The sequence below is a fragment of the Oncorhynchus gorbuscha genome, linkage group LG14 (genome assembly GCF_021184085.1).
Source record: "Oncorhynchus gorbuscha isolate QuinsamMale2020 ecotype Even-year linkage group LG14, OgorEven_v1.0, whole genome shotgun sequence".
NCBI classification, from domain to species: Eukaryota; Metazoa; Chordata; class Actinopteri; order Salmoniformes; family Salmonidae; genus Oncorhynchus; species Oncorhynchus gorbuscha.
In genome coordinates, this window is record NC_060186.1 from 34504655 (window position 1) to 34518632 (window position 13978).

The 13978-nt window shown below is 44.9% G+C and overlaps 1 protein-coding gene across 3 annotated transcripts in view; it reads right to left on the reverse strand.

Annotated features, from left to right (window-relative positions):
• The window catches only part of LOC123994826 (protein IWS1 homolog), a 43282-nt gene that overhangs the window by 14009 nt on the left and 15295 nt on the right, over positions 1-13978 (reverse strand). For 2 of the 3 annotated variants that reach the window (XM_046297843.1, XM_046297844.1), the window contains exons 5-10: positions 12630-12692; positions 12095-12293; positions 10291-10348; positions 5248-5363; positions 4984-5134; positions 4816-4898 (exon numbers count right to left, since the gene is read on the reverse strand). In XM_046297843.1, the coding sequence (XP_046153799.1) occupies positions 4816-4898; positions 4984-5134; positions 5248-5363; positions 10291-10348; positions 12095-12293; positions 12630-12692 (670 nt within the window). Of the gene's footprint in view, positions 1-4815; positions 4899-4960; positions 5135-5247; positions 5364-10290; positions 10349-12094; positions 12294-12629; positions 12693-13978 lie in introns of all 3 variants that reach the window. The other variant, XM_046297845.1, reaches the window with a different exon arrangement.

The following is a 13978-nucleotide window of genomic DNA, read 5'->3' on the forward strand; positions in this document are numbered from 1 at the left end:
CCTGTGGGACGGTCGTTAAGACACTAACAGTTTACAGACGGTAGGCAATTAAGGTCACAGTTATGAAAACGTAGGACACTAAAGAGGCCTTTCTACTGACTCTGAAAAACACCAAAAGAAAGATGCCCAGGGTCCCTGCTCATCTGTGCAAGGCGGAATTAGGACTGCAGATGTGGCCAGGGCAATAAATTGCAATGTCCGTACTGTGAGACACCTAGGACAGCGCAACAGGGAGACAGGACGGACAGCTGATCATACTAGCAGTGGCAGATCTAGTGTAACACCTGCACAGGATCAGTACAGGATGGCAACAACTGCCCGAGTTACACCAGGAAAGCACAATCCCTCCATCAGCAGACTGTCCGCAATAGGCTGAGAGAGGCTGGACTGAGGGCATGCAGGCATGTTGTAAGGCAGGTCCTCACCAGACATCACCGGCAACAAAGTCGCCTATGGGCGCAAACCCACCAATGCTGGACCAGACGGGACTGGCAAAAAGTGCTCTTCACTGACGAGTCGCGGTTTTGTCTCACCAGAGGTGATGGTCGGATTCGCGTTTCTCGTTGAAGGAATGAGCGTTACACCGAGGTCTGTACTCTGGAGCTGGATCGATTTGGAGATGGTGGGTCCGTCATTGGGGCGGTGTGTCACAGCATCATCGGACTGAGCCTTTTGTCATTGCAGGCAATCTCAACGCTATGCATTACAGGGAAGACATGCTCCTCCCTCATGTGGTACCCTTCCTGCAGGCTCATCCTGACATGATCCTCCAGCATGACAAATGCCACCAGCCATACTGCTCGTTCTGTGCGTGATTTCCTGCGACACTGGAATGTCAGTGTTCTGCCACGACCAGCGTAGAGCCCGGATCTCAATCCCATTGAGCAGGTCTGGGACATGTTGGATCGAAGGGTGAGGGCTAGGGCCAGGGCCATTCCCGCCAGAAATGTCCGGGAACTTGCAGGTGTCTTGGTGGAAGAGTGGGGTAACATCTCACAGCAAGAACTGGCAACTCTGGTGCAGTCCATGAGGATATGCACTGCAGTACTTAATGCAGCTGGTCTCCACATCAGATCCTGACTGTTACTTTTGATTTGGGAGGCCAGGTCATCTGATGCAGCACTCCATCACTCTCCTTGGTCAAATTGCCCTTACACAGCCTGGAGGTGTGTGTTTGGGTCATTGTCCTATAAATGATTGTGGAACTAAGCGCAAATCAGATGGGATGGCATATCACTGCAGAATGCTGTGGTAGCCATGCTGGTTAAGTGTGCCTTGAATTCTAAATAAATCACAGACAGTGTCACCAGTAAAGCACCCCCACACTATCACACCTCTATGTCTCACGGTGTGAACCACACATGCGGAGATCATCCGTTCACATACACTGCGTCTCACAGACACGGCGGTTGGAACCACAAATCTCAAAATTTGGACTCTAGACCAAATGACAGTAGACAGATCTACTGTCCATTGCTCGTGTTTCTTGGCCCGAGCAAGTTTCTTCTTATTATTGGTGTCCTTTAGTAGTGGTTTCTTTGCAGCAATTCGACCATGAAGGCCTGATTCACGCAGTCTCTGAACAGTTGATGGTGAAATGTCTGTTACTTGAAGTCTGTGAAGCATTCATTTGGGCTGCAATATCTGAGGTTGGTAACTAATAAACTTATCCTCTGCAGCAGAGGTAACATCTGGGTCATCCTTTCCTGTGGCGGTTCTCATGACACAGTTCATCATAGCGCTTGATGGTTTTTACGACTGCACTTGAAGAAACTTGGAAAATTCTCAAATATATTTTGATTTGTTTAACACTTTTTTGGTTACTACATGATTCCATGTGGTATTTCTCACACACAGTTTACGAAACATTAGGAACACTTGCTCTTTCCATTACATAGACTGATCAATAAGAGATCACTTGGTAAATCCACTTCAAATCAGTGTAGGCGAAGGGGAGGAGACAAGTTAAAGAATACTTTTTAAACCTTGAGACATGGATTGTGTATGTAGCTGTTACGGTGACTATTACCACCACACCGGGGGTCACGAGTCATGACAACAGTCAAATTCCATGTGACCGTTTTGTCACGGTAATTAGGCTTCTCCAAGCTCCGATGTTGCTGCTGGTCATTAGCAGTCTACCAAACATGCTAACTGCCTGGTACTCAGCACTCCATTGTCCCTCTAATCACTCTGACATCAATGCAAATGTGTTCTAAAATCTAATCAAACACTTCATGAGAGCCCATGAGCTCATTTTGAGCAACATTTCAATAGGCAATTACGTGAGAAAACAGATTGATGGCCTCTACTAAAAAGAGGATCCCCTAAGCCTTCTATAGCCTAGGCCTACTATATTTCTCTCAACTTTCCTAATATTAAGCACATTGTTTATCTTCACAACAGGAGTAAAGCCTACCTGGCTGGCATGAAAATTATCCAGCGGAAAAGCATCCACCATTTGCTATTTAAGTGCATAGATTACATGTATTTTAACCCGCTGCCTGTTTTGAGACAGATGCATGATAAGTGTCCATTCTAAATAAAAATAAATTTCACACATACATAATTTTGTATATGTAAAGACCAGATTAAATCAACAATAGGTGACAATATTAGCCTATTAAACTATCACTTGTGAATGATGCCCAGCATAAGAAACAATGCCGTTCGAATCATAGTTGCACACCTCATGTGGCCTAGCCCATAGACCTATATGTTTTGATAAGGTTTGTATCACAACTAAAGTGACCAAATAACTTCTTAAAATGGAAGCACATTAATCTGCTTTTCAAGGTGTTTAGAGCTTAACTGGCACACTTAAGCAGCATGTGAGATTCAAGTTTGGGTTCGAATTTAACATAAAAACGCACTGTTATAATAAAAGCATTACATGTATAATCACCTTTGCGGTCACCTTTGATAATGGTGTTTTCGGGTAATGGAACATTCACGCTTATAGCCTACTGCCATGTACACACTGCTCTGCTTATAATGTGAAGAAATAGCCTCAGTTTATCAACAATTTAAGCTAAATGTTCTGATTTGTTGCGTCAGCCACATTGCATAAAAAAGCTTTTTTTGATGCTAGTGGGGTTGTATTAATTTGGGATCTATAGTGTCCCACAACTGTCCCAGACTATGTTTGGAATATTTATTTATCGTACAGAACAGGTCAACTTCTGTATTATGGGGGTTAGTAGATTGACATAGGCTAGTGCTTTTGCTGTTCTTTTAGGCCTACTCAACTTGTTGGCTGACGAAAAGTAAAATTTGGACAGTCTTCCATATGCATCTCGGAATTGCATAAGGACGCGCGCAGTTGCGTCCCCGATGTGTCCCTTCACTTGTAGCCTGTGAGAAAGACCCGATCAACCGATGGAGAGCCATCTGAGTGAGAGGTGCTTAGGAGTGCATAGTGCTCAGTGAGAGGGGCACAACGTAGCACTCCAGGCCAAGGGCACAACGGCCACTGGCTGAAAAAGGCATGGATTTTTTTAGGGGGCATTACAGCCACAAAGGGGATGCCGCCGTGAAATTCGAGGCATTATCAAGCGCTTGTCAAATTGAATGAGACTAATGAAGTGTGTACAGCCTGCGCAAAAAAACATGTATTAAATGTATTAAAAATCCAAACATATTACCAATCAATAAGTGCTTAATTTGAGCTGGATCCTGCCGGAACAGGATCCGGCACTGCTCAGATTGTTTGTTCCGGTACCTCTCGCGGCATGATTTATTAATTGGTTAACTGTTTGCACTGTAGACATTCTAATAAAAGCGATCAGGGTTAAAATCACTTCCCCTGCCCACCAGAAAGGCCATCAAGTAAATGCAGGGTGATCCTTTTGTGTAAGCATTCCATCCTGCCACATTGATCCCAGACTTGCGCTATTATTTGTACATAGAGGTTATGGGGAGGGCCCGTGTTGGAAGTAACTGATCCTGACACAGGTCTTGGTAGTGGTGATCAGCTGGTGAGGTCCCTACGTAAATCACGTCACGTTGTCTAGGCCAGTCGTCTCCCTACTGAATTTGAAATGTGGGAAAGCCAAATATATTTTTTTAAATTGATAAGAAAAGGCAATCAAGGTTGATGACATTTTCCAAGTCTGAAAATCCAGAGAACGAGCCTGAGATCGGTCAGTGCGGAGGAGAGGCATGAGAGGCAAACTGTTCCTGATGGCAATGCCTCTTAGCTTGCAGTGCTGCTAATCCCACCTGTTCAGCATCACCACCAGCACCCCCACTATAGGCCTACTAGCGAGTCAGACTCAGCATGAGAGGGAGATGGGGAGCTGGAGGGAAGGGGGCGGTGCATCCACCGACGAAGTGCTCAGAGCATGTGTAATTTGCTGTTCAACAACAAGCAAACGCATAACCCCTGACTTTTGTCATGCAGAATTCAAATTTGGGCTGTACAACATCCAACCAAGGCGCATTTGGTGGCAGGAAGCCTTGTAGACAAGGCTAGAGGACATCAAGTTTATAGTTAACAGTCAAAGACTACAGCCATCCTTCTGAACAGCCTTGGGAGGTTGGAACATACTACGATACCCCATTCCAAGGCACTTAAATATTAGGTCTTGCTAATTCACCCTCAATGGAACACACACACAATCCATGTCTCAAGAATTATTCTTTAACCGGTCTCCTCCCCTTCATCAACACTGATTGAAATGGATTTAACAAGTTACATCAATAAGAGATCACATCTTTCACCTGGTCATTGTCATGGAAAGTTCCTAATGTTTTGTAAAGTCAATGAATATAGACTATGCTTGTGGTAGTATTGAGAGCCATAGATGGACTCACTTTTTCAGGTGCATAACTACAGTGGGGAGGAGGGTCAGCTTTTTTAAGGCTGGCTTCTTCTGAGCATTCAGTGTTCTGTCCTCCTGTAAATCACAGTTAGAATGGTACACCCGCATCTGCATTGAAGAGCTGACAAAACACATACACAGTTTGGGGCCTGAACTTCACCTCTGCAGCCTCTGTCATCTTGGTGATCATGGCACTGACCACATCATCAGCATCACTTATGAACGTTCCCCCGTCGCGGTTCCGTCGTCGCTTCCCGCTCTGGGCCTTCTTACGAGCCAGCATCACGTCAAAGTCTGACATGAAGCTGGTTCTGAATAGAGACAGTCAGCCAGTTAGCCATGCCTCCACTATAGGATGAAAGTATAGTGGCAAGAGGAAATCGATTGATTGAAAATATTGACAAAGACTTCATGAGATACTCACTCTTGGACACCACCCCTGTCCACGCCTTCGTCAGAGTCCGAGTAGTCTTCCATTGCTTTCTTTGCCGAGGCCTGTGATTGGTTCTTATCCCCCTCCAGATCCTCCTGATTGAAACCCTATTGGTGCAGAAACAACATCAGTCGTTTTGATCGGGAATCAAAGATGAGGTATAGTTTCGGTGTCTGGACAATTCCCCAAAGTCCCTAAACATTTGGGGGCAGTTTCCCCAGACAGATTAAGTCTAATCCTGGACTAAAATCCATTTCAATGGAGATTCTCCATTAAGAATGCTTTTTAGTCCAGGACAAGCTTAATCTGTGATTGGGACCCTTGATGTTCACAGATCTGAAAGGACTGGATATGGTCAAAAAAACAATTTCACAGTATTTCTCTCATTTTTGACTGTATTTTATGTTCCTGAATAATACAAGTTATAGGATAAATATGCTTTATGGCTAGCTCTCACTTGTCCAGTACTTTAAGATCTGTAAAAAGTGCAGGGATAGGATTGCTAGCGGGACAAATGGAGACAGAACACTAGGAGAGGAGGCAGAACAGCAAGATAAACATACTGCTTGACATCTGACCCGCAAGTGGCTACCATCTGTTGTGCATACGGCCCAGTACATCTACACCAGGCGGTGTCAGGGAAAGGTCCTAAAAATGTACAAACTTTAGCCACCCAAGTCATAGACTGTTCCTCTGTGCTTACCGCAGGGCATGCGGTAACGATGCTAGAACAAACAGGACCCTGAATAGCTTATACACCCAAGCCATGATACTGCAAAATAGTTTGTTAAATAGTTAACCAAATAGCTACCACAAAGTCTAAGTGTAATTTTATTTTTTAGAAATAAACTAAAAATAAATGTTAAAGCTGAAATGCCATTCTGCGGTCAACAAGGCAGAGTTCATCTCAGCCTATGCCTCCCTCCAGTCCCTCGACTTCTTGGCACTGACGGAAACATGGATCACCACAGACAACACTGCTACTCCTACTGCTCTCTCTTCGTCCGCCCACGTGTTCTCGCACACCCCGAGAGCGTCTGGTCAGCGGGGTGGTGGCACCGGGATCCTCATCTCTCCCAAGTGGTCATTCTCTCTTTCTCCCCTTACCCATCTGTCTATCGCCTCCTTTGAATTCCATGCTGTCACAGTTACTAGCCCTTTCAAGCTTAACATCCTTATCATTTATCGCCCTCCAGGTTCCCTCGGAGAGTTCATCAATGAGCTTGATGCCTTGATAAGCTCCTTTCCTGAGGACGGCTCACCTCTCACAGTTCTGGGCGACTTTAACCTCCCCACGTCTACCTTTGACTCTTTCCTCTCTGCCTCCTTCTTTCCACTCCTCTCCTCTTTTGACCTCACCCTCTCACCTTCCCCCTACTCACAAGGCAGGCAATACGCTCGACCTCATCTTTACTAGATGCTGTTCTTCCACTAACCTCATTGCAACTCCCCTCCAAGTCTCCGACCACTGCCTTGTATCCTTTTCCCTCTCGCTCTCATCCAACACCTCCCACACTGCCCCTACTCGGATGGTATCGCGCCGTCCCAACCTTCGCTCTCTCTCCCCCGCTACTCTCTCCTCTTCCATCCTATCATCTCTTCCCTCCGCTCAAACCTTCTCCCACCTATCTCCTGATTCTGCCTCCTCAACCCTCCTCTCCTCCCTCTCTGCATCCCTTGACTCTCTATGTCCCCTATCCTCCAGGCCGGCTCGGTCCTCCCCTCCCGCTCCGTGGCTCGATGACTCATTGCGAGCTCACAGAACAGGGCTCCGGGCAGCCGAGCGGAAATGGAGGAAAACTCGCCTCCCTGCGGACCTGGAATCCTTTCACTCCCTCCTCTCTACATTTTCCTCCTCTGTCTCTGCTGCTAAAGCCACTTTCTACCACGCTAAATTCCAAGCATCTGCCTCTAACCCTAGGAAGCTCTTTGCCACCTTCTCCTCCCTCCTGAATCCTCCGCCCCCCCCCCCTCTCTGCAGATGACTTCGTCAACCATTTTGAAAAGAAGGTCGACGACATCCGATCCTCGTTTGCTAAGTCAAACGACACCGCTGGTTCTGCTCACACTGCCCTACCCTGTGCTCTGACCTCTTTCTCCCCTCTCTCTCCAGATGAAATCTCGCGTCTTGTGACGGCCGGCCGCCCAACAACCTGCCCGCTTGACCCTATCCCCTCCTCTCTTCTCCAGACCATTTCCGGAGACCTTCTCCCTTACCTCACCTCGCTCATCAACTCATCCCTGACCGCTGGCTACGTCCCTTCCGTCTTCAAGAGAGCGAGAGTTGCACCCCTTCTGAAAAAACCTACACTCGATCCCTCCGATGTCAACAATTACAGACCAGTATCCCTTCTTTCTTTTCTCTCCAAAACTCTTGAACGTGCCGTCCTTGGCCAGCTCTCCCGCTATCTCTCTCTGAATGACCTTCTTGATCCAAATCAGTCAGGTTTCAAGACTAGTCATTCAACTGAGACTGCTCTCCTCTGTATCACGGAGGCGCTCCGCACTGCTAAAGCTAACTCTCTCTCCTCTGCTCTCATCCTTCTAGATCTATCGGCTGCCTTCGATACTGTGAACCATCAGATCCTCCTCTCCACCCTCTCCGAGTTGGGCATCTCCGGCGCGGCCCACGCTTGGATTGCGTCCTACCTGACAGGTCGCTCCTACCAGGTGGCGTGGCGAGAATCTGTCTCCTCACCACGCGCTCTCACCACTGGTGTCCCCCAGGGCTCTGTTCTTGGCCCTCTCCTATTCTCGCTATACACCAAGTCACTTGGCTCTGTCATAACCTCACATGGTCTCTCTTATCATTGCTATGCAGACGACACACAATTAATCTTCTCCTTTCCCCCTTCTGATGACCAGGCTAAAGCCAACAAAACACACCCACATCAAACCTCACCCCCAAGACTCAAATTTCATATTTCACAATGAGCAGCAGAAAACGCATGCGGAATCAGTGAGTTCAGTGTTTCTCTTATGATTTTTTTTGGCGAATGTAAGCTGGATAAGAGCCGTCTGCTAATGACTTAAATGTAATGTGTAAATGATGACCAGGTGGCGAATCAGCATCTCATCTCTGCATGTCTGGCAGACATATCAGTGTGGATGACGGATCACCACCTCAAGCTGAACTCGGCAAGACGGAGCTGCTCTTCCTCCCGGGAAGGACTGCCCGTTCCATGATCTCGCCATCACGGTTGACAACTCCATTGTGTCCTCCTCCCAGAGCGCCAAGAACCTTGGCGTGATCCTGGACAACACCCTGTCGTTCTCAACCAACATCAAGGCGGTGGCCCGTTCCTGTAGGTTCATGCTCTACAACATCCGCAGAGTACGACCCTGCCTCACACAGGAAGCGGCGCAGGTCCTAATCCAGGCACTTGTCATCTCCCGTCTGGATTACTGCAACTCGCTGTTGGCTGGGCTCCCTGCCTGTGCCATTAAACCCCTTCAACTCATCCAGAACGCCGCAGCCCGTCTGGTGTTCAACCTTCCCAAGTTCTCTCACGTCACCCCGCTCCTCCGTTCTCTCCACTGGCTTCCAGTTGAAGCTCGCATCCGCTACAAGACCATGGTGCTTGCCTACGGAGCTGTGAGGGGAACGGCACCTCAGTACCTCCAGGCTCTGATCAGGCCCTACACCCAAACAAGGGCACTGCGTTCATCCACCTCTGGCCTGCTCGCCTCCCTACCACTGAGGAAGTACAGCTCCCGCTCAGCCCAGTCAAAACTGTTCGCTGCCCTGGCCCCCCAATGGTGGAACAAACTCCCTCACGACGCCAGGACAGCGGAGTCAATCACCACCTTCCGGAGACACCTGAAACCCCACCTCTTTAAGGAATACCTAGGATAGGTTAAGTAATCCCTCTCACCCCACCCCCCCCCTAAGTTTTAGATGCACTATTGTTAAGTGACTGTCCCACTGGATGTCATAAGGTGAATGCACCAATTTGTAAGTCGCTCTGGATAAGAGCGTCTGCTAAATGACTTAAATGTAATGTAAATGTAAATGCCTTTGAGTCACTAAATATTCAACCGCTTTGTTATGGCAAGTCTACATACGTTCAAGAGTAAGAATTTGCTTAACAAAGTCACAGAAGTTGCATAGACTTATTCTGTGTGCAAAAAAAAAAGCAGACACTGAATATCCCTTTCAGTATGATGAAGTTATTAATTACGCTTTGGATGGTGTATCAATACACCCAGTCACTACAAAGATACAGGCATCCTTCCTAACTCATTTGCCGGTGAAAAAGAAAAAGGCTTAGTGATTTCACCATGAGACCAAAGGCTACAAAAGTTACATAGTTTTCTCCTATCACAGCCATTAACCTGAGGATGGATCAACATTGCAATTGCTCGACAATACTAACCTAAATGACAGAGTGAAAAGGAAGTCTGTAGAGAATTACAAATATTCCAAAACTTGTTTGCAATAAGGAACTATAAAGTGATACTGCAAAAAAAATGGCAAAGGACAATTTTTTGTCTTGTCCTGATTACAAAACATTATGTTTGGGGCAAGTCTAACAACATCACTGGTACACCAAGTTATCATTACTCACTGTGTATTTATAATTGTGTTTTATTACACTTTTACAGATGCACAATTGAGAGCATCCAGTATCACCACCTGGTACAGGACCTGCACCGCCTGCAACGCATCACCAGGTGCAAACTACCTGCCCTCCAGTACACCTACAGCACCTTCACAGGAAGGCCAAAAAGATCATTAAGTACATCAACCACCCGAGCCACGGCCTGTGGACACCTCTATAATCCAGAAGTCAAGGTCAGTACAGGTGCATCAAAGCTGGGACTGAGAGACTGAAAACTACATTAAGGCCATCAAGGCTGTTTATTTATTTATACCCCATTTTGTGATATCCAAATTGGTAGCTACAGTCTTGTCCCATTGCTGCAACTCCCGTACGGACTCGGGAGGCGAAAATACTACAAATAAAGAAAAACCATGGAATGAGTATGTGTCCAAACTTTTGAAATTTGATTTGTAAAGTTAGTAAAACTCACCGTAAACTCTTCCCCCTCTTCATCACCTGAGTCACCAAAAATGTCTGCAATCATTTTCCTATATGAGAGAGAGCATAGGAACCCTACAAATCAGAACCAACCATACAGTCTAGAATATATACGCATCCTTTCAGTACATATGTATCGCATGTACTGCAGACAATGCGATACTTTTGGGTAAGCTGTCATTAATAGGACTGGGATCGGAAGCCTGTCGTTGGTTTCATGACTATCTAAAGGATAGAAATCAGGCTGTTAAGAGTCGACGGCATCCAGTCAGAGCCATTGGAGTTGGTTAAAGGGGTCCCACAAGGTTCTATACTTGGTCCATCACTGTTCACGCTCTACATAAACAATATCGGTGATGAGATAAGTGTAAAATACATTTATATGCTGATGACACTCATGTAACTACTGCTTCAACAGCTGACCAAGCATTATCACAATTGGAGACAGATTTTAAGATTTTACAAGGGTCTTTTCATTTAAAACAAGTTTCAGCTTTATAAAAGAAAACACATTTTTTAATTTTGAATAGGTTCAAAAAGTTGGTTGAAAATACACTTGCAAGCTTAGATGGCTCAAGAATTAATCAGGTCTCTGCATATAAATACTTGGGGATATGGTTGGATGATAAACTGTCTTTTAAAATGCATGTTAGCGAACTTTGTAAACGGCTAAAAATCAAGCTAGGCTTCCTCTATAGAAACAGGACATGTTTGTCCTCTACAAATAGAAGACAAATTGTGCAAGCTACTTTTATGTCTGTATTAGATTATGTGGATATCATCTACATGCATGCTACGGCATCCACACTTAAATCGCTGGATGCTACTTATCACTGCGCACTTAGGTTTATTACGGGTGCTAGCTACAGAACTCACCACTGTGATTTATATCAATATGTGGGTTGGACGTCGCTGTCCATGAAACGAGAACAACATGCTCTCGTGTGTCTATAAAGCACTTCTGAATAAACTACCTTATCATCACTCATCAACATTATAACTATAATTCATAAAACCAGGTCTCAAGCAAGGATTACACGTGACGCCCCTGCGATCTCCACAGAGTTGGGTATGGCTGCCTTTTCCTGTTATGCTCCTTGCTTATGGAATAGCCTGCAGACTAAACTTAAACTTGAGACTTGTCCCCCTTGCCCATTTTAAACAATTATTGGAGGATTTTTATTTTTGTATTGCTTGCAACTGATTCAGGCAATGCAAGTTCTTGTGCTATTAAGGGGATTAACCTGTGTGTAAATGTAACAATCTGCTGCTGTATTTTTTTTATGTTATCTGTGATCGCTTTGTTTGTCTTGTGTAATTTCTTAATCATTGTACCAAAACTGTATGTGTAAACATGTATACGCAGGGCTCAGCTGTAAAAGAGACCTTGGTCTCAGTCTGTGTTCCTTGTTTCAAATAAAGGTATAATAATAACCACCTCATACACCAGCACAGCGACTCGGTGCTGGTACTCCCTGTTATTTGTTACTCACTGTGTATTTATTCCTTGTGTCACTATTTTAATATAATTTTTTGTAATCTTTAACTCTACATTGTTTGAAAATGATCCGTGAGTAAGCATTTCACCTGTTGTTTATGAAGCATGTAAAAAATCCAAAATCCAATACAATTTTATTTATGTCAAGTTACAGAATAGAAATAACAATAATACCTTGTACAGTGCTATCATTACAGGAAGAATGACAAAGTTGGTAAAAAGCAAACAGCAAATTCTCATTTATATAAGGAAATTCAAAACTCAAACTGAGTGTGAGTGTAGGGATCGGAATACTTACTCTTCCTCGTCACCTGATTCGCTGTCGCTACCAAACAGTGTTTTCTCATCCTTCCCTCCTGTCGCCTTCTGTCCATCATCCTCGTCTTCGCTTTCTGAGCCCAGTTCCCGCAGTTTGGCCATGGTTTTGTCGGGCGCTTCTGAGCCTGCGTTACTGTCAGAGTTCTCGTCGTCAGATACGGTGCGGCTCTTCTTCGACGCTGAGGAAGAGGAGTCACCATCATTATGATCATAGAGCCCCACGGCTCTGACCACAACTATTTATCTAGGAAGTCCGATTGAGGTCAGAAGACCTCTTTTACAAGGGAGACCTGGCCAACAGAGCAGCTCAATAAAAAAATACATAGACTTAACACACCACAGTGTACACTATAAAGTAATTTAAGATGCAGCCTTAATCTCCACACACTCGCTAACCATCATAGACTTCAAGATATGGTGAGTATCTTAAATGGCACCCTATTCCCCATACAGTACATTACTTTTGACCAGAGCCACCCAATTGCACTGGTCCAGCTGCCGGTCTTTCATTTTACCTGGTTCGTCAGCCTTTTCCTCCTCATCTTCACTGTCTGACAGGATGGCTTTCTTCCTCTTCACTGTAACAGCACATACACATTCAACAAAATCACATTAAGAAACCAACAGATGGAGTTAGAGACCTGACAGATACAGTGCAGGGATGTGCATCTTTCATTGAGAAAAGTAACAATACATTTTGAAACAATTGTGCGATTCATTTCGAATCAATGCCCTAAAATTTCTTGCATAAACACATTAATTTTCCATTCTAAATTAAAATATGCTGGTGATAGAGTACATGAATGAGTTGGACCTCTCTGAGCAGGATCTGTCCAAGCTGATGCCTGCCTGTGTCTGTCCGAGCTGAATTCTGTGTGGTCTAACTTCACTATCATTTTGGGTTCCAAAAGTCCTCACAAGGATAGTAAAACAAGGGGATTTTTTTATGTATATATATTTAAAACGAGACATTTCGCCAGTCCCCAAAATAAAACATGTTTGTTCGATTTGGACTTCAGCAAGGCTTTTCTAGGCTGTTCGGGCGCACACAAAAAATTTGAGGCAAGCCAGAGTTGATAGCCGAAGTCTATGCCCCTTCGTCGGTGATTGGTCAACAGTACAGATTATTCAATAAAGTATGTTGTCATTCAACAAGAGGACTTGTCTTCATGCACATTTTTTAATTGAGAAATACTGCAAACATCTTAGATGTAAAATTGCACAACTAAGATCTCTGCTAAAACAAAGTATAACATTTCTTGAGTCATCTTATATTCATTCTGACTATTTTGAGGAAGTGTATGTATACTGGCTATGGCATCAAAATTGACACAGTACTATATTTCTTACAGTTTTTCAAACAAAGGACTTTTAAGGGAGTATGCGAGCACACTCGTTTGGTTCGCCTGGCATGCTAACGCCTTTAGGTTTAGGGATACAAATAGGGTTATTTTTACGGTTAGGGGTTAAGGAAAATAGGATTTTGAAAAGGAATAAAATGTTCGGTCCCCAATGGGCAGTGACAAATATACGTGTCTATGCTGTATGCAGACACCTGAGCTGAGCTATACGAGAGACTGGGCATCTACCACCCCGCAATGTAGCCTATGGGCAAGACAATATTTAAGGGCCTTTGAACAGGGTATGGTAATAGGTGCCAGGGGCACCAGTTTGAGTGTGTCATAATCTGCAACACTGCTGGGGTTTTCACACTCAACAATACTCCATGCTGAGCACTTGTTGGCTGCTTTTCCTTCACTCTGCGGACCAACTCATCCCAAACCATCTCAATTTGGTTGAGATCGGGTGATTGTAGAGGCCAGGCCATCTGATGCAGCACTCCATCACTCTCCTTGGCCAAATA